Genomic DNA, 18,622 nt, shown 5'->3' on the forward strand with positions numbered 1-18,622 from the left:
TAAAAAAAAAGTTTAAATTGGTATCTTTAGGTCATTTTTGTGCATCATAATCTATTTTTTTCCTAAGCTGAGTAAATATCATATTATTATTTACCTAAGAGTAGTCAATTCTGAATGTTAAAAAATCTACATTTTAAATGTTTGTTTGTTTTTTTTAAATATAAGGGCATACACCATCTCTAACTTAAAGATTTTCTGTCACATTTTGTAAGAGTAAAGAACCACCTATCACTACAAGTGGGCTTTTCCAATGTGCTTGAAAATAATCTTAGAAAAAAAAAAAATTTAAAAAAAAAAAAAAAAAAAGAGGGGCGCCTGGGTGGCGCAGTCGGTTAAGCATCCGACTTCAGCCAGGTCACGATCTCGCGGTCCGTGAGTTCGAGCCCCGCGTCGGGCTCTGGGCTGATGGCTCAGAGCCTGGAGCCTGTTTCCGATTCTGTGTCTCCCTCTCTCTCTGCCCCTCCCCCGTTCATGCTCTGTCTCTCTCTGTCCCAAAAATAAATAAAAGTTGAAAAAAAAAAAATTTAAAAAAAAAAAAAAAAGAAAATAATCTTAAACATCACCCTTCAAATTTTATTTACAAATGATCAATTTGCTTAGCAACCTTTTTTCCATAGACAAAAATGTAAGAGCAACTAAATCAGAATTAGATCAAATAAATAATACAACAGCCATATTTCTAACAAAAAGCATAAAAAGTTCAGGCGATACGAAGAAATAAATTGCTTAAGAACATCATTTTACAAAGCCACCTAGGCAGATCTAAAACCAGTTGTATTTCTTGTCCTGACCCGAGTAAGAAAGGCTTCAAAATATACCGTTAGTTTCTACACAGAGCCAGTTCTTCACTTAGAACACTGACCTTATACCACTTACTTCTCCCATCTAAATATAGCTACTAACTATGCAAATTAAATGGAGCTATTAGATATGCAAATAGTTAGGTGATCATTACTAATATAATTTCCAACCTTGGAAATAACAGTTGCTACATTTCAAACAATTGCCTTTTGAGTTTCATAATTTTGGTTTTTCAATCTAAAACAATACTTTAACTAAATTAACTGTATAAACGTATTGAACTACGTTAGTATTCACATTAAGCATAAGGTTCTTTACATAAAATATTAATATATTTAGTTTACTCTTCTATGTAAAAAAAAAAAAAAAGAAAAGAAAGCCTGTATTGACTTCTTCAAATGAGCTTCCTCTGGGTCTATTTGGTTTGTTTGGCAACCAACTCACTGACTCACAGGAGATAATAAAAAACGTTCCCCAGTCAAGGATATCTCCTAGCACCCCCTCCCTGTTAAGGACCTTAGTATAAAATTCAAGTTAACACAGAGTTTACGAACCATTACACTAAGGAAAATTGATAAGAAGTTAATGTTTCTCAAAATTCAGTAGTAGTTTGTACTACAAAGTTTGCTTTAGGGAAAAGCAGTGACAATTACTAGACCTCAAGTCAGAAGAACTGCATTCAGCTCCTCATTCTACCACCCACCAGTTATACAACCAGAACATGTGACCCATCTGGGACTGGTTTCTCATCTAAGAAACCTTGTTCACAGACCTTCAAAAAAGTCTTCAGGACTACATTTTCAAAATATGGAGTGATAAGCATAATAAAACAACCACTCAAGTATGTATTACATGTGAACCCAAAAGTCTTCTTTCTTAAAGATTTCATTGCTAGAAATTTTCTTAAATTCCCTTACATTGCTTACAATTCACATAAAATTGGAAACAATACCAAGATGAAACCAAAAACATTATAGTAAATCCTGCAAAAAGATAACAGCCAAAAGGTGAGGGAAAAAAATCTCACACCTTCCCCCCCCCCCCAAAAAAATGAATTCAAATTAATCATTTCTGAGACAATAAAGGACTACATTCAGATGAGGAATGGTTTCAATTTTACCTAAACCCTAGCACATACAGTTTCAGTTAAGTAAATTCATCACCTTTTTCTTTCTAATCTTTATCATGGTTCTCAGATGTTTTTGCTCACAAATACAGAAGAGGAACTTCAGGCAAAGGAGTTTATCCCAAAAAACGCTTATGTCAGAGCAATGAAGACTGGAGTAAGAATATCTAGCAAATAATGTGGTCACCTATGGACATGTAAGGGTAGGGCTCTAATTAGCATTGAGCAAGATATCATAAATATCAAAAGGAGCATTCCACACTTTGAGAATATAGATCATCTCCAAGCACAAGCTTCAGCATGGGACCAATCCAGCTGTAAGCAAGTCCAGTAATTTGAGAAGTGGCTTGAAGTCAATCCTGCTTCAAAATCAGTCAATAACTGCACATGAACAATATAAACTTATCTAGTAGCCACAGGAAAGGAATTTCAGAGTGCTGACCCTTTGGAAGCAGCAAGTAGCAAACTACCCTGAATTAAGAGTCTAAAATTATCTTCTTGAGCTTCAGAAGCAAATCACAGTTTTAAAACTCAACTGTAACTAAATTTCCCTCAAAACCTTAAAGGTACCATAATAAAGCACACGACACCAAAATCTTAGATTCAAGCCCAAGCTCTAATGTTGCTGTGAATAAGCTGCGGTCATTTAATACGCTTCACTCATTTCTTCTGTGAAGTAGAAAAGATAGAGATTATTTCAAGAAATAAAAACTAATAGTGGAAAACTTAGATTCTTAAGATGAAACATGGCCAATCTTTCATTGTACAACTCAAATAAAATTATATATGTGAAACTGCTCAAAAACAATGCTTGCCACAATGTAAGTGTTAAATACTGCTAGCTATTATACTAACTTTAATCAAGTAAAAAATATATTTAACAACCAAATCAACAAGCTGGATATTTAATAACCCAAATCTTGTTTATTACCCAGGCATTCAGGCTCTCAGAATGAAGACCTTAATTTAGCCTAGCAGATATTGCAGTGGGAAAAATAGTAAGATCTCTTTGCTGACAGGTTTTTATATTAGTATTTATTTAGCCTAAAATAATCTATTTATTCTAGCTGTCACAATTTTTTTAAGTTATTTCTTTCTTTTAAAAAAACCTCTTACCAGAATCACAAATTCTTCCGATAAACCTGTCTTTTCCATTTATTCCAAATATTGATCAAACCTGAATATCCAGGGATAAAAACAATGTCAGAAATCCTAGATCTACCTTGGAAAAATGCTGTTTGAAGCCCACAACCAGAATTGTTTTGGCCAGCCATTATACCATTTGCAAATGGAAATAACACCAAAGTGTAAATTATCTGGAGTCCTAGGACAACAACAGATCTAGTCATCAAAAAGCAGGATGTGTGAAAAAGAAAGAGATCATGACTTGACAAAGAAGCCCCAAATCCTCCACACCCTGTCTATATAATCTTGGGAAAGCCACTTGATCTGAGCCTCATTCTCTTTATCTGTAGAATGGGAATAATCCTACTTCTTGCACTAGGCTGTTTGAAAGATCAAATGAACACACACACAGGAAAGCGCTTTATAGCCTAAAACGTGTGATACAAACATAACACATTACAAAGACCAGTATTTTTTGTTGTTGCATGAGCAGTAACAGTTTCTTAACATCGCACAGGTTAAGTAAGTCTAGATATAGACTTTTGATTTCAAAGTAAACCAGTGCCATTATTTAAAATTACTATTAATAAAAAAAAAAACTTGCCTTGGATTGAGTCCTTTTTCCATTTCTCATGCTAAATTTCTCCTTCATTTCTTCTAATATTATCTTCAGTTTCTTTTCTTCAGGTGTCCCTAAGTATTTCTGGTTCACATGAAGATAGCAATGCCATTTGGCTGACTCAAAGCCCCAGTGGCAAGTCCTTTTGTCAGGTGATCTGTGAGAATGCATCACAAATGTCTGGGGCGCAAACATTCCACAGCACTCCAGACATTGAATACATGGAGCATCAGGCTGAACATAAAACTGGGGTGCAAACAGACCCTGACATTTGCCCAAGCATTCATGTTCCACTTCAAAGGCACTGCCAGTTTCCTTTAACTGGGCCAATGAGTTTTTAGCAGGAAGTACACTACCATTTTGAGGAAAAGTGCGTGGCCGCAATAAAGCATTACACAGTCTTTGTGCATCAGTTAATGTGATCAACCCACAGGATGGGGCATTGAATGGAAGTATTCCCAGGACCTTTAAGATATGAAGCTGGTCTGAAGTACACCGTGAACAATAGATGTACAATTCGTCACACACCGTATTTATTTGCTGGAGTGAAAATTCTCGGAGAACAGAATTTAAGACTTGAGGCAAACAGAGTCTCTTTTCTCCTCCAACCTGAAAACAAGAAATAGACTCCCCTTCCAACACAGTCTGTGTGAGTTCTGTGGAGCTATCAGAAGGGATGAACAGTGGACCAGGAAGAACCTGAGGAGATGGAAGAGGCAGAAATACAGTGGGTGACATGCTTTCTTGGGAATACCGAGCAGAAAATGCTGCTGGTCCACCCAGAGAGCTCTGACTACTTAAATGAAATTGTGCCAAAGTGTGTTTCAAACTGGGATTTAAATGTAAAGGTTCTGGCACAGAGGCACAGGTTCGCTTGACATGCTCCCCATCGGTTTCCATTGGCACTTCATAGTCCTCCAAGTGTTCCTTCTTTACTGTTGGCATCTTGTTTATCATCATTTTTCCATTTGCAGGAACGTCTGTCATCATTTTTTTCACTGGAGGGCCGCAATCATCTCCCATCCCATTCAGTTTTTTATTTGAGCCCTGAACCAAGGAAAAATTTGTCTGTAGATTTTCCATTGCTAAAAACTGTGGTGTTAAATAAGTAAGTCTGAGATTTGCATTGTTATTTAGTCACTCATTCCAAGAGAGAAGCAATGTATATCAATACTTATAGTAGCTTACTCTCACAGAAAACTTAAATTTCCAAAGAGAAATCTCCCTAAATTACTCAAGAGAGTTTACAATTTTATTTGGTTCTGCTTATACTCTAGTATAATTTCACTGCTAGTGCTATAAAATTTCTTCTTTTGTCCCTAATAATAAAGAATATAATTTTGAGAGGCACACCTCTGAGGAAGCCTTTTTTCTTAACTCTTCAAATAGATGCATTAAAATAAACTTATCAATTCTCTCAATTCGGAATGTCCAGATTCAGTGCAATGGTTTGGTCTGGTTTGGAGCAAAACATGTGAAAAGTTTATGCAATTACTTGTGTCATAAAACCTAGACACAAATATAAATCAAAATGTTGCACCCAAGTTTAGTTTTTGGCACCAAGGACACCAAAAAAGGAAAAGAAAACAGTATCTTCTCTAAAAGTGATGATCTGTTGGTCTGTGTTGACCAACTGAAGGTTTGTAGAAATCCTCAAAAACGGTAAGAAGAGCCTCTGACTCCACTTGAACTTCTACAGTTAAAAATGATATCTAAAGAAAAATTGCCCAGTTATCTTCATGGATTACTGTTCATTCTTCTTTTAATTAATCTGGAAGAGAAGAGCAGTGAGGGAGAGTTATACTTGAATTTGCTCAGAGGCCAAAGGGTCAGTTTGAAACTAGTTTCTTAATCTTATACTGAGTTCACTTTACCAAAGGTGACACTTGAGCGATTTCTTTAAATCTAACACCAGTTAACTAGAAGAACTTCATTTAAACAGGAAAATAATTTGTAGAATGGGTAAAGGGAGCAATAACATCCCTGAAAAGGGAATAGAAGAACCTTAAATAGATCATCTCACCTAAAACTAAGCACCAGAGTCTTTCCCAGTTATGCCATTTCAACTATAATAATCCATTACTTCATCTCTTAAATTTAAAAAATGCCAGTTTCATCCAAAAAAATTAGATACGTGCTAACATATCTACCATATGTACCTAACTTACAATTTTAAGGGCATTAATTCAGTGTACGCTATTTTTTCTGGAATGACTGTAGGCAAAAATTAACTTTCCCTTTAAAAGGTTAGTGAATTTGCTTAATGGAAGCCAAAAGCTATAGACTCCACTCCTGGGAATCTCCATCCTTAACAAGACTAATTCCGGACAAAAAACACAAGGCAGACAGACCTCACAAAGAATGCAAATGGAGGAAGAGGAGAAAAGAAAAGATTCTTCTTCCACTTCCTTCTTGAGAGGACACCCAAAAGAAATCCAATAAATAAAAATGTTTGCCTCCCAAACTCTCAGCAGTTTACCTTAAAAGAGACCCAAAGGGTTACGGACCCAGGCCACTAACCAATGCTCTGACTTTCGCCCACCACAGAAACACCTCAGCCAACGCAGACCGAGAAAGAGGGCAGGAGGCATGACCTACAATGGGGGAGCCCCCCCAAACTCTGAAATCCTCGGCCCACGCAAATCCACCCACCCATCACAAACCCGAGGGGGAGGGCGGAGTGGCGGACAGGGGAGCCGGGACGCCTTGGGCTGCGCAAGGGGAGAGTGGGAAGTGGAAAAAGAGGAGTCCCCCAACCCCCACCCACGGTCTCGGGACAACCCCAAGTGCCCTCCCAATACTGCCCCACTGCGGGGGCCGCAGGGAGGACTGTGGAAATCCCCCCCCCCCGTACCCTCGCCCCAGGAAGTTCTCGGGTGTTACCCCAGCACCCCTAAGGCTGCACCTCCCCCGCCTCCCCGGGGCCAGAAAGGAGAAGGGTCTGCGGGCGGGTGGGGCGCCTAGCCGGGATCTCCGCGCCGCTGGGCGCCGACAGACGCCCGGGGCATCCCCGAGGAGCGCAGACGGGCGGCTGGGGAAGGGTGGGGGGAGTGACGGGCGTCCGGGTCTCCGGGGTCCCGACGGCTCCGGTCAAGTGCAGCGCCCTTCCAGCCTAGGGTCAGCGAGGCTTGATCCGCCGTGGGACACCCGCCCTGCGCCCCCCGTGGCCCCGACCCCACCCGGGACCCGCGCATCCGGACCCCCGACTTCGGCCTCCGCGCCCGAGGTAGCTCGACGAGCTTTGTTAACTCCCCACTATCCACGGCACCGCCGTCGGGCTGCCCCAAGGCCGCGCGCCCCTTGCCGCCCGCCGCGCCCGCCGCGTCCTCACCACGAGCCGGGGCCGCACCTGTGCCAGCCGCCGCCGCTCGCCCGCTCCCTTCGGCTGTGCCGGCGCCGCTCCGAACCCCACACACATCGCTACACACAGCCCTCTGACGTCACCGAGCCCTCGGCCCGCCCACGTCACTGCGGAGACACACGGCTTCCCGCAGACGCCGCCGCCGTCTCCGGCCGCCCGGGGGAGAGCGAGGGCGGCGGGGAGGGGGAGGGGAAGGGAACGGAGCCAGCGGCGGCACCGCGCGCGCGGGCCCGCCGGCGTCGCTGCCACCGCCCCCTCGCGACTCTCAGCCCCTCGGGGACGCGCGCGCCGTCTGGCCTATTGTGGCTCCTCGGGGCTCCCCCCGCGCCCCGTCGCCTCGCGCGCGCGCGCCCCTCCCCCCCCAGGCGCGCGCCCGGCGCTCCTGGCCTCGCGCGCCGTCTGGGCGGCTGGCGCACGGCGCTGTCTGCGGTGCACCCGGCGCAGACAGGATGTTCCCTCCCCGCCCCACCCCCACTGCCGCCCTCCCTCCTTCCTTCCTCGAGTCGCCCAGCCGGCTGTCTGGGGCCGCCACCGCCCCGCCCCCGCCCCACCCGCTGCTCTGTGGTGACGGGCCAGACCCGGGGGCGCCCTGGCCGCTCCGCTGCCGCGCGACTGGGAGAGAGGGGGCAGGGCGGCCGCGCGGTGCACTGTGCGCGACCCCAGCAGCCGGCAGGGCGGAGGCAGGGCCCGCCCGGCAGAGCGCCGCCGCCCGAGGTCAGGCACGGGCGACCCTCCCCCCGCGAGGCCGCAGCTGGGCCGCCCCGCCCCGGAGGCAGCCGGGTGGCGGCCGCCCTGCAGCGCCCCCGGTGTGGGCCCCGCTCCCCGGGGCGCGCCGGGGCTGCCCCCCGCCCCCACGGGGCCTCCCGCCCGCAGGCCGCCCTGCCAGCTGCCTGCGCTCCGCCCCACCTCGGCGGCCCCCGCCTTGCCGGGGCGGCCTCCGCCCAGACGCCTTCCCCGGGCTGACCTCCATCCGCCATCCGGCCAGGCTGGAGGGCTGGCCAAAGTTCCGGCAAAACCGAGAGAAAACATTTTTGTCCCTACTTCTCAGCCTCTCTCCTCCCACCCTTTCTCCTCACTAGGTTGCTCCCTCGGTTCCAAAAGGGAGCTGGAAATTACAGGTTTCTACAGTGTTTACTGAGGGCTTTTTATTATTTGGTTTTTGTTTCAGAAGGGAACACGAGAGAAGACGAGGAAAGGTACGACGTACGAGCTTTCGGCTTTGACCCTCAGGGGCGAGCAGAATGGTTTTCCTGGTCAGTGTTCCCAGGGTAGCCAATTAGCATATTGAACTCTGCCGAGTTGCTCTGTCATATTTCGAAACACTAAGAAATCCCCTTTTCTCCACCCCGGTGCTAGATCAGGAACTGAAATAGTCCTCCAAGTCGCACTGCACAGAATTTAGAGGACTGGAGCTTAGTCTCTCCCCCCCCCCCCCCCCCCCGCTCCTTTTCGCCCATTTTTGTCCAATTTCTCCTGGTTTTACTGCTTGGAGGTCTCTCCTACGGGGTCCACATTTGGAGCTGGCCGACTGGGAACAGTCCTGTGCTCATAGATTTTTCCCCCCTCTTTTACTCGCAGAAGGCCTACCAAAGGCTCACAAGCCTCTTATTCCCCCCACTCCCAAGTTCCCGTCCTGACGCCCCCATCGTCGTGCTCCAGGGTCGTGCCCTCTCGCCCACCCCCCCCCCCACCTTCCCCTTCTTCTTGACTGCCTCCTTTGCTGAACATGAATAATTCCGCAGCACTTCCCATCTGTTATTGCCATAGAGACAGAAGCTCGGCAAAGATAATGATGTTCTGTGCAGAGCCAGTGGGGGGAGAACAGCATCTGTGAGTCTGGGGGATAGATTTTCTAACCGGGAGAATATTTAGAAGGCCCGGCTGCAGATACAGTGTGGAAGACTGGACAGTCCTGAGACTTGGCATCCAGTCAACCCTTGGCACCTGGCTCATGTCTCTCCAGAAGAAACAATTTTTGGAAACCAAAATGACAGATTTTTTAAAAAGTGATTCCAAACTGCAATTAATGATACATGTTTAGTACTCATTTTATCAGCCATAAAAATAATTACTTGCTAGCATGTCCAAAGACCTAAGAACCAAAATAAATTGGACAGTAAATAGACTTTTGAGAAATCAAACGCATTATCCCCGCCACTGTTCTTTTGATTTGCTTTCCCCGGGAATCTGTTTTTTGAGGGAAGGATCTTTTGTGCCTGTTATTTTATGTACAATGGTTTGAGAAATAGTGACAGGCAAATGTGGCTAGAACCAATCAAGCTTTGAGGGCATTTTTTTTTTTCATTATTCATCAAAGTACAAAACGTATCAAATTAAAATTCACTTTGCCCTTGAATTCCCAAGGTCTCAGCCTCCAAGGTACAGGTTTGAACACAAGTTAAACTAAGCAGAGTACATTTACATGATGCAGATGGGGAGGCTCATTCTAAGCCAGATTTTTGCAGGCCTACTTAAACATTTTCAGAAATTATCAGTAAAACTGATTGCATAACATGAAAAAAAAAACACTGAAGCAAATGAGAATGGTTCTTTATCTCAGAAACAGAATTAAATGGACACAGAGAATACAATCCTTGGAAAAAATAAGCACCGTGAGGTCATGATTATCGTACTTCCCACATACGGATGGTCTCAATCAGTGTTGAAAAGCCATCTCGAGTATTGGTTAGTAAATAGCTTTTAGGTAGGTTTTGAATGGCCTCCTACCTCATCTTGTTGGCTGCCAGCAGGAGCTGAGCAAGACCAGTGTGAGAAGTGTGCCTTCGTGCATGTAAGAAATTCCAAATGATTGGAGGGGAGGAGGAGCCTACTCCTTGTCTCATCTTCCATCAAGCAGTACAGCTACAAGATCTAAGCTAACTGGTACCAGATGGTCTGGAATTTCTTCTTCATTAGTTATGGCCCTCTGGTAATAATAGAAATCAAGAATTTAGGGGTTATAAATTCAAAGACTAATTCTGACCTGTGACCTGATAAATGGTTTGGGGCAAATGCTTTCCTCTGTGTCTCCATTTACCCAACTATTGATAATGACCTACCAATATTAATTATGAAGAATATAGAAAGGAAAAGGATACAGAAAGGTAAAGTGCAAACACTCAATGTAAATTAATTTTATTTTTCAACGTTTATTTATTTATTTTTTTTTGGGGGGGGGGACAGAGAGAGGCAGAGCATGAACGGGGGAGGGGCAGAGAGAGAGGGAGACACAGAATCGGAAACAGGCTCCAGGCTCTGAGCCATCAGCCCAGAGCCTGACGCGGGGCTCGAACTCCCGGACCGCGAGATCGTGACCTGGCTGAAGTCGGACGCTTAACCGACTGTGCCACCCAGGCGCCCCTAAATTAATTTTATTTTTATGAAGAAGGGGCAAGAAAGGTCAAATAAGTGTTCATCAGGCACACAGACTCAGGCTTGTGTTTTTGTTTATACTCCCTAGTGCTCTTTTCTAAGGGAGAAAAACCAACTGTAGCTTGATGGTTCTAATGCCTCTTCTCCCCTCTTCCTTGATCTTCAACAAAAAAGCTTGTGTGAAATATTTTTTTGCAGCAAATTAGATGCTACAAGTTCCTTCAGTTTTATAAAAGAATCTCAACTATTTCCTTTTCCATCTCATTTTTTTCTGTAGCTTTTTACTTATTTCTACTTGTCTGAATTGTGACAATGATGATTATCTTTAACTTCCTCCCAGCACTCTAATCTTTTTCTTACCTACCATACCCCCATCCCTCAGTACCCTTTAAGCACCATATTAGTTTAATGTTACTCTCCCTGCTGGTACAAAGTTCCCCTCACTGACTAGGTTTTCTCCTCCAGGCTCCTTTCTCCTCTTATCTGCCAAATCAATACTATATCTTCAAGATCCTAATCCCCATTTTCATGCCTTAAATAAGATGGAAACCAGATGCTTAAAAACTATTAACCTCTTCTTCCTGAATAGTGTTACACAGCACTTCTTTTTTTCAGGTTTTAACTTGGGCTCTGTGAAATTGAAAGCGAAGTAAGAGGAGGAATGCAAAAAGGAATAGCCAGAAAGGGCAAAACAGAAAGATCATGCTAGAAATGTTTGAATGTTCAGTGTTTAAATTGCAACCATCTCTAAAATCAATGTAACAGACACATTAAGTGTATTTCATTGTCAATTCTAGGAATTTCATGGGTGTTTAGAAAGTTTGGCAAAGCTTGACTTACTACAAATCAGAGAACTTTTTTGCAGAAAAAAAAAGTCATAATGAGCTCTATGATATTGCCGCTTAAGCTATGATTTGAAACCCGCAAGGTGAGAGGTGTTGTCTAATTGTAGTACTAGACTATAAGTAGCTCAAAGTGCTTCACACTTTCCTATGAGATACATACAAGAAATTCTCTTTTTAACAAAAGAGAAGTTGAGGCAGAGTTTAGGTTATGAGCCAAACCACTTTGCTGATCAGTGGCAGAACAAAATGCATCTGACCCACCCACATCAGTGGGGTTTCCATTCTTCGTTTTCTCACTCTTCTTGGTCCTCGCTTTCATAAGCTATAAGGACTGATTCAAATTAGCCAAAAAAGAGCAAATATTGAAACTTACAGGGTAGGTAGCAATGTACCAAGCATTGGGGAATATTTATCACAACCCACAATTAGACTTACCTTACTATGGGCAACGCTCTCTGATAGTCTATTCTCCTCTATTCTGTTTCTTTTTATTTCAGTTCACTACTAATGCATGCAACCTACAGTTTAAGAAACAATGCATTAAAGAATAATAATCAATATTAACATTTATATAGTATTTACTATTGCTAGGCTCTGTTCTAAGTATTTTATGTATAGCTCATTTAATCTTCAAAACAACCTTATGGGACAGTGGCTATTATTATCCACATCTTACAGATGAAGAAACTAGCACAGGGCTGTGCTCAAGATTATACAGCTAGGCAGATCCTTCCCTTCAAATTGTGAAAAAGACTATACATGATATTGAAATCTGAATCTTATGTAAGCTCAATCTGGATATAAAAAATAGGATTAAGGTTTATGTTACATGATTTGAGGGTCACTAAAGATTCTATCACCCCCACTGCCTTTCTGACATAGTGTTTGAGATTCCCATGATATATTATTTTCATTACTATCCAGGTTAAACTGCAAATGTATTACATGGAAAAGAATAAACATTATTACTATTAATCTCTAATTATTATTATTATTATGTAATTAATCTCACAACAATGTTCTCAAGTTAGGCAATATTACCCCCACTTATCAGATGAGAAAACTGATATTCTGGGTTTATCTGAAATCTTGGCTATGGTTTGCTGTCTCTATCAGATTCATTGGTCACCAAGCAGAATCCCTTTATAATGGTATACAGGGAAACTTTGATTAGAGGAGGATGTAGAAACAGAATGTATTCATGGTATAGCTCAGGGAGGGAAAGCCCAGGTAAAGGACCAAAGCAGGGAGCACTGGGCCACCAAATGGTAGATTGAGAATTGTAGTGGCCTCCCATAGGGTTGGCTGCCCAGCTCTGTGTCTTTTCCTGGCTCATGTCCCACTCTCTGAACCACATGGCCACAACAGCAGGTCTTTGTGAAGCTTCCCTGCAATCAGAGCCAACTGGACCAGGAACAGACACCTAGGCCAATGAACATCTTCCCAGAGGTGTTTGGAATGGGCGCGGAAAGAGTCTAGCCTCAGCCTGCCTGGTGTATTGAATGGAGAAAATATAAACTCTGGAGCTTTTGGGGGTCATACTTGCTATATCACAGAGTGGAAAAGAAGTGTAAGCCAATCTGCCTGGAGAAACCCAAATGAGGCAGGTGTAAAGAGAAGAGCAGATAGAGTGTTGATAAGACTCAAGTCTTAGGTTCCGGTTTGTTCCCATGCTGAGCTGTACTCCTGTCCTTGGATGCTCCTGCAAACTTGAACCGAATCCCCTTTATTTCGCTTGAGCTCGTCAGAGTAGATTTCTGTTACTTGCAACCAAAAGAGTCAGAAAAAAGTGGAAGGATGGAGTAGTGGCAGAAAGAGCTACCCACTTCAATTTTACACTTCACTGGACTTGGTTTTAACTGCCAAATGGTGCTATACTTAGATTCCTCAAGGAAAGAAAAGAAAGAAAGAAAGAAGAAAGAAAGAAAGAAAGAAAGAGAGAGAGAGAGAGAGAAAGAAAGAAAGAAAGAGAAAGAGAAAGAAAGAAAGAAAGAAAGAAAGAAAGAAAGAAAGAAAGAAAGAAAGAAAGAAAGAAAGAAAGAAAGAGAAAGAGAAAGAAAGAAAGAAAGAAAGAAAGAAAGAAAGAAAGAAAGAAAGAAAGAAAGAAAGAAAGAAGGAAAAAGAAAGAAAGAAAAAAAAGAAAGAAAGTTTAAAAACACCCACCTTTTTTTGCCTTTGGCATATAAAATATTTAAAGAGGGGCACCTGGGTGGTTCAGTTGGTTAAGCCTCCGACTTCAGCTCAGGTCATGATCTTGCAGTTCGTGGGTTCGAGCCCCGCATCGAGCTCTGTGCTGACAGCTCAGAGCCTGGAGCCTGTTTCGGATTCTGTATCTCCCTCTCTCTCTCTGACCCTCCCCCATTCATGCTCTGTCTCCCTGTACCTCAAAAAGAAATAAATGTTAAAAAAATTAAAATATATATATATATTTAAAGAACGTCTTGCTTTTTTTAAACGCAGGGGTCTCTAGGCCAGTGTTGTCCAATAGAAATGTCTGCAATGATGGGTATGGTCTGTATCTACACTGTACCTTACAACAAGAAGCCCATAGCCACATGTGACTGTTGAGCACTTAAAATGTGGCTAATGCAACTAAGAAACAGAAAATTTTCATTTAATTTTAATAAATTTAAGTTTAAATCGCCACCATATGTAGCTAGTGACTATCATAATGGGCTGCATAACTCTCTAGGAGAGACAAGACACAAATAGTGAAGCTGGCTTGCAGTGTCAAGATGAGAATCAAAAGAAACCTGAGAGTGGTGCAGAAACACTAGGGAACAATTGTGAAGCACCTGACCCAGTCATTGTACACTGTATCCCTACCTCCCAATCAAGATTAAGACAGAAAAAGGTAATAAGAATTACTTGTAAAACAAACAAAAAGGAAGAAAGAAACAAAGAAGGGAAGGAAAGAAGAAGAAAAGCAGAGAGGGGCAAAAACGCTTTGAAGACACGAAATGGTTCTCTGGTCAGAGCAAAACTGCAGGGGTGCCTGGCTGGCTCAGTTGGTAGAGCGTGTGATTCTTGATCTTGAGGTTGTGAGTTTGAGCCCCACATTGGGTGGAGAGATTACTTAAAAATAAAGTCTTCAAAGAAAAAAAAAAGGTTTGCCTGATTGCATTAATAAACCTGCAAAATAAATGTATCCCTCAGAAGGTATAACTGGTCAGCAAGATTAGCAAGCCTATCTCAATTGTAGAAATGAATGCATCAGCCTCAAGTTATCCAGAAAGCAAATTTTGTATTTAACCTTCCTTATTCTGACTTCTTAGCCATGAAGTGAACTTCTGGGTATAATTGAGTTTCCCAAACCACTGTCCTGTGGCGAGAGGTCCATGTCAATGCAAATGTCCATTTTCTTGCTAACTGTAAACAAGTGCATTCCATGCTGATTTTGTGCACCAGGTGCTGGGAGTTTGGCTAAAGTGAACCCGTTCACAGACCAGATCCAATCTTGTTTGTTGAACAAAATCAAGCCTCTGAAGCTTCTAGGCAAAGAACCAGGTTCTAATTAAGCCAGGTAATGTCTGTTGGGTCTGTCCCTGGCAGACAGCCAAATGGCCTCCCCACACAATACCTGACCTGTCCCAGGAATTTGTCCTCAAAATATTAATTCCTAAAGTAGAGTCAGAAGAAACTCTAGAGTTCCTCAGTGGATTCTGGCATGGGCCAATAAGAACAGGAGAACCATAGGGGTTATGAATGGAAGACTGTGAGACACATAAGTTAATTAAAAAAAATGGATAGTAAAAGAAAGCAAGGGCCAGCAGTATTCTTGTTCAGGAAGTACTGGGGAAACACATCTTTAAGATGTGTCCAGGGGCGCCTGGGTGGCTCAGTCGGTTAAGCATCTGACTTCAGCTCAGGTCATGATCTCATGGCTTGTGGGTTCAAGCCCCACATTGGGCTCCGTCCTGACAACTCAGAGCCTGCAGCCTGCCTCAGATTCTGTTTCTCCCTCTCTCTCTCTTTGCCCCTCCCCTTGCTTGCACTCTCTCTCTCTCAAAAATGAATAAACATTTTTAAAAAATGTGTCCAAATCTGGGGTACCTGGCTGGCTCAGTCAGTGGAGCATTCAACTCTTGATCTTGGGGTTGTGGGTTCAAGCCCCACATTGGGTGGAGAGATTACTTAAAAATAAAATCTTCAAAAAAATGCATTGAGATCTGACTTACTGAAACAAAGACAGCATAATCATTTTTTAAAGGAAAATTTTGTTAAGTAGAAAACTTTTTATTTCCTCACACCCAAAAAGTACCCATTAAGTCCCTACAGCAATTTTCCTCAAAGTGGGGAAAATTTACCACGCACCTGCCCCAGAGTCATCTGGGGAACTTGTTAAAAATCTAGACTCTTGGGCCCCAGAACTGCCAAAATAGAATCTCAGGGGTTAGAGTGTAGGAATCAGCACTTTGAATAAACGTCCAGGCACAGCTCTGCCCTCTCAAGTCTGAGGAGCTGTACCCCAAAGGAAGTACACAGGAAAGGCAGAGGGAAGAATTCTTCTACCTGAAATGTGACCAGGGACAGCTGTGGCAGCAGAAGCACTCAGATCAGCCAGTTGGGCAGACAGGACAAGTACAAGTGCACCCTTTCCAGAGACGACAACCAGACCCACTTTGCAAACTCTGTCAGCTGTCCCACCACACTGAGGGCACTTTGGTTTTTGTTTTTGGTTATTGTCATTGTTGTTTTTTTAATCTTTTACAAAATTTGCAAAATTAAGTAAAAAAAAAAAAAGCACCTGAACTTTTCTCTTTTTCTCTCTCTTGGATTCTAGCCTCCCTAGCACTAGGCAAGCAGCTCTAGCCTTTTCTTGCAGCAAAAAAAAAAATTCTAGAGATATGAATACCTCCCAAAATATAACACTAAAGTTCTTTCATAACAGATTTGCAGAAAAACAAGAAAAAGAGCAAAGTGGTAAGGCTCGATCATTTTTGTGAGTTGATTACAGAAGTAAAACTTTTATTTCTTATATGTTTACACACATGGAGAGTAGTATTATATTCTTGGTGTTCAGGAAGTGAAATAGCAAGAGACTAAGGCAGGATAAGTAGCAAAATTAAAAATGTTCATGTGCTGACAGCTCAGAGCCTGGAGCCTGCTTTGGATTCTGTGTCTCTGTCTCTCTGCCCTTCCCCCGCTCACTCTCTCTCTCAAAAATAAATAAACATTAAAAAAATTAAATAGTTACTCTTCTAGAAACTTCTTCTAACAGTAATGGACAAGCATGAAAAGATATAAAACAAGGATGTACGTCAGTGTTATTTACAATAAAGAAAGATTGGGTGGGCGCCTGGGTAGCTCAGTCGGTTGAGCATCCTACTCTCGATTTCAGTTCAGGTCATGATCTTGCAGTCATGGGATCGAGCCCCGAGCTGGGCTCCATGCTGAGTGTGGGGTCTGCTTGGGATTCTCTCTCTCCCCTTCCCTCTGCCCCTCCCCTACTCATGCTCATTTGCTCACCCTCCCTCTCAAAAACAAATAAACTTAAAAAAGAAGAAAGATTGGAAACTTCTGATGTGAGACACATCAATCATGATGCCAGCAACTTCTCCATCCTCTTCTAACAGAACCCACCGTGTTCATAGTCTTTTGCTGTGGCCTTAGACTATTCCTTGAGCAAAGGGCAGTCACTGACTGGATCAGGAATGGGGACCTGAATCATAGGCTGGCCAATAACTTAGACTTAGCCTGACCCAAAAGGCCTGGCCTGGAAAGGTTGATACTAATTAATTAGGCCAATTACATTTTCTCCTTTTACAATTTAACAGAAAAATACAGAACTAGCAATTAGAATTGACATATACATTTTTCTTTGTATAAATAAATTATAAAGTTATATATTAAAACCTCAAGCAATAAAATGATTATTTGCAAATATGCCTAATGTAAGTATAGAAGTTATTTTCATAAGAAAATATTATCAACACTGTTGTTTTATCCATTAATGTCTCAACCATTTACCAGTTAAATTAGTTACAGTAGGTGGTCAACATATTCTTTCAACTGACAGCATGGGAAATAACCGTTGATAATGAAGTCTTATATTCACAAAGTTAAATATCTTGGATTTTAAAGCTCACTAGAATTGGCCTCTGTGGGATATGAATATTGGCTGTGTTACCAAAATCAGAGACTGGATTTCTAATGAATAGGTTTTCTTTACACAGGTAATATAGATTTTAAAGAAACCACATGGGCTCATTAAAGGTTAATATAAATGTGAAATTACTACCCTGAAGTTCCATTAGCCACCTTGTTGATTTTTAAATAAATCAGCTTGTCAAATAAAGCTCTATATAATATTTTCCTCATGTGCTTTAGTCACTTTCTCCTGGATGGACAAGTGCCAGGCATTTGGTATGTTTCACACATTTAAAAATAGATAAAATAAATACTACATTGCCATAATTTCAGGCTAATGGAGAACAACTTGCCAATAAACATTGCAGAATTATTTAGCTGTAAACAATCATCCATACTGAAGCAGACCTCTAAGGCCCTCCATGAAATACATACTGCTGAGATCGTGGTGGGCCATAATAAATAGGAAATGAGTCCAGTCTCCCACAGGCCTCTATGACCAACCCCACACCTGCACAGATGTTCTGTTGAGACCTTTACCTAAGCCAGAAGATCGTCTGGTGTCACCTCTCCAGGTTTGTCTCTTTGCTTCCAGAAAATGATGCCAGCCATAACACCTGCTCTGTTGATCGTCCACATATCAAAATGTCAGAAATATGCATCTACCGTTAATCAGCTGTATCCAATTTCTGCCCTTCAGGATATAACCTCTCTGCTCTTTAATTCTTATCGAAGCACAGTTGTGGGGAATGCTATTCATCAAACATTTCCTGGAGGACTGGAAGGCTGTCCACTCCTCTAGGCATGTTATATTCCCCCCCCCCCCTTTCCTGGGTTCAAATTCATCCATCAATGTTCATACTTAAAACAAGGAGAGTTTCCTGGGGCGCCTGGGTGGCGCAGTCGGTTAAGCGTCCGACTTCAGCCAGGTCACGATCTCGCGGTCCGTGAGTTCGAGCCCCGCGTCAGGCTCTGGGCTGATGGCCCAGAGCCTGGAGCCTGTTTCCGACTCTGTGTCTCCCTCTCTCTCTGCCCCTCCCCCGTTCATGCTCTGTCTCTCTCTGTCCCAAAAATAAATAAACGTTGAAAAAAAAAAATTAAAAAAAAAAAAAAAAATAAAACAAGGAGAGTTCCCTTCCTTAGTAGGATTTGGTATTCTGCCCTTTCTGTATAATGGATATTCTAAGAAAGAGTCACCTGCCGTTTATTGGTTGAGGATGATGTGGTGTTTCCTTCATGAGGACCCATAGAGATATTTCTGCTGGGCCCCGACTACTTTACTT

General features: G+C 42.7%; 2 protein-coding genes across 3 annotated transcripts in view; one reads left to right on the plus strand and one right to left on the minus strand.

Annotated features, from left to right (window-relative positions):
* The window catches only part of SKIL (SKI like proto-oncogene), a 29,854-nt gene extending 22,396 nt beyond the window's left edge, over nt 1-7,458 (minus strand). Inside the window, exons 1-2 of one of the 2 annotated variants that reach the window (XM_045503003.1) lie at nt 7,003-7,458; nt 3,657-5,442 (exon numbers count right to left, since the gene is read on the minus strand). In XM_045503003.1, coding sequence (XP_045358959.1) covers nt 3,657-4,754 — 1,098 coding nt within the window. In that variant the 5' untranslated portion in view covers nt 4,755-5,442; nt 7,003-7,458. The remainder of the gene's footprint in view (nt 1-3,656; nt 5,443-7,002) is intronic. The other variant, XM_045503002.1, reaches the window with a different exon arrangement.
* On the plus strand, nt 6,271-7,995 carry LOC123610363 (basic proline-rich protein-like). Its single transcript, XM_045500990.1, has 2 exons — nt 6,271-7,483; nt 7,544-7,995. The coding sequence occupies exons 1-2, from the start codon at nt 6,271-6,273 to the stop codon at nt 7,993-7,995; spliced, it is 1,665 nt and encodes a 554-aa protein (XP_045356946.1).
* The last annotated feature ends 10,627 nt before the right edge of the window (nt 7,996-18,622 follow it).

This window comes from Leopardus geoffroyi, chromosome C2 (genome assembly GCF_018350155.1).
Source record: "Leopardus geoffroyi isolate Oge1 chromosome C2, O.geoffroyi_Oge1_pat1.0, whole genome shotgun sequence".
Classification (NCBI taxonomy): Eukaryota; Metazoa; Chordata; class Mammalia; order Carnivora; family Felidae; genus Leopardus; species Leopardus geoffroyi.

Bases quoted from the DNA above. Each gene is read 5' to 3' on its own strand.
- LOC123610363 (XM_045500990.1), top strand. From the start codon at position 6,271: ATGGGGGAGCCCCCCCAAACTCTGAAATCCTCGGCCCACGCAAATCCA. The intron at 7,484-7,543 runs GTTCCCTCCCCG...CGAGTCGCCCAG, and splicing joins GCACCCGGCGCAGACAGGAT to CCGGCTGTCTGGGGCCGCCA.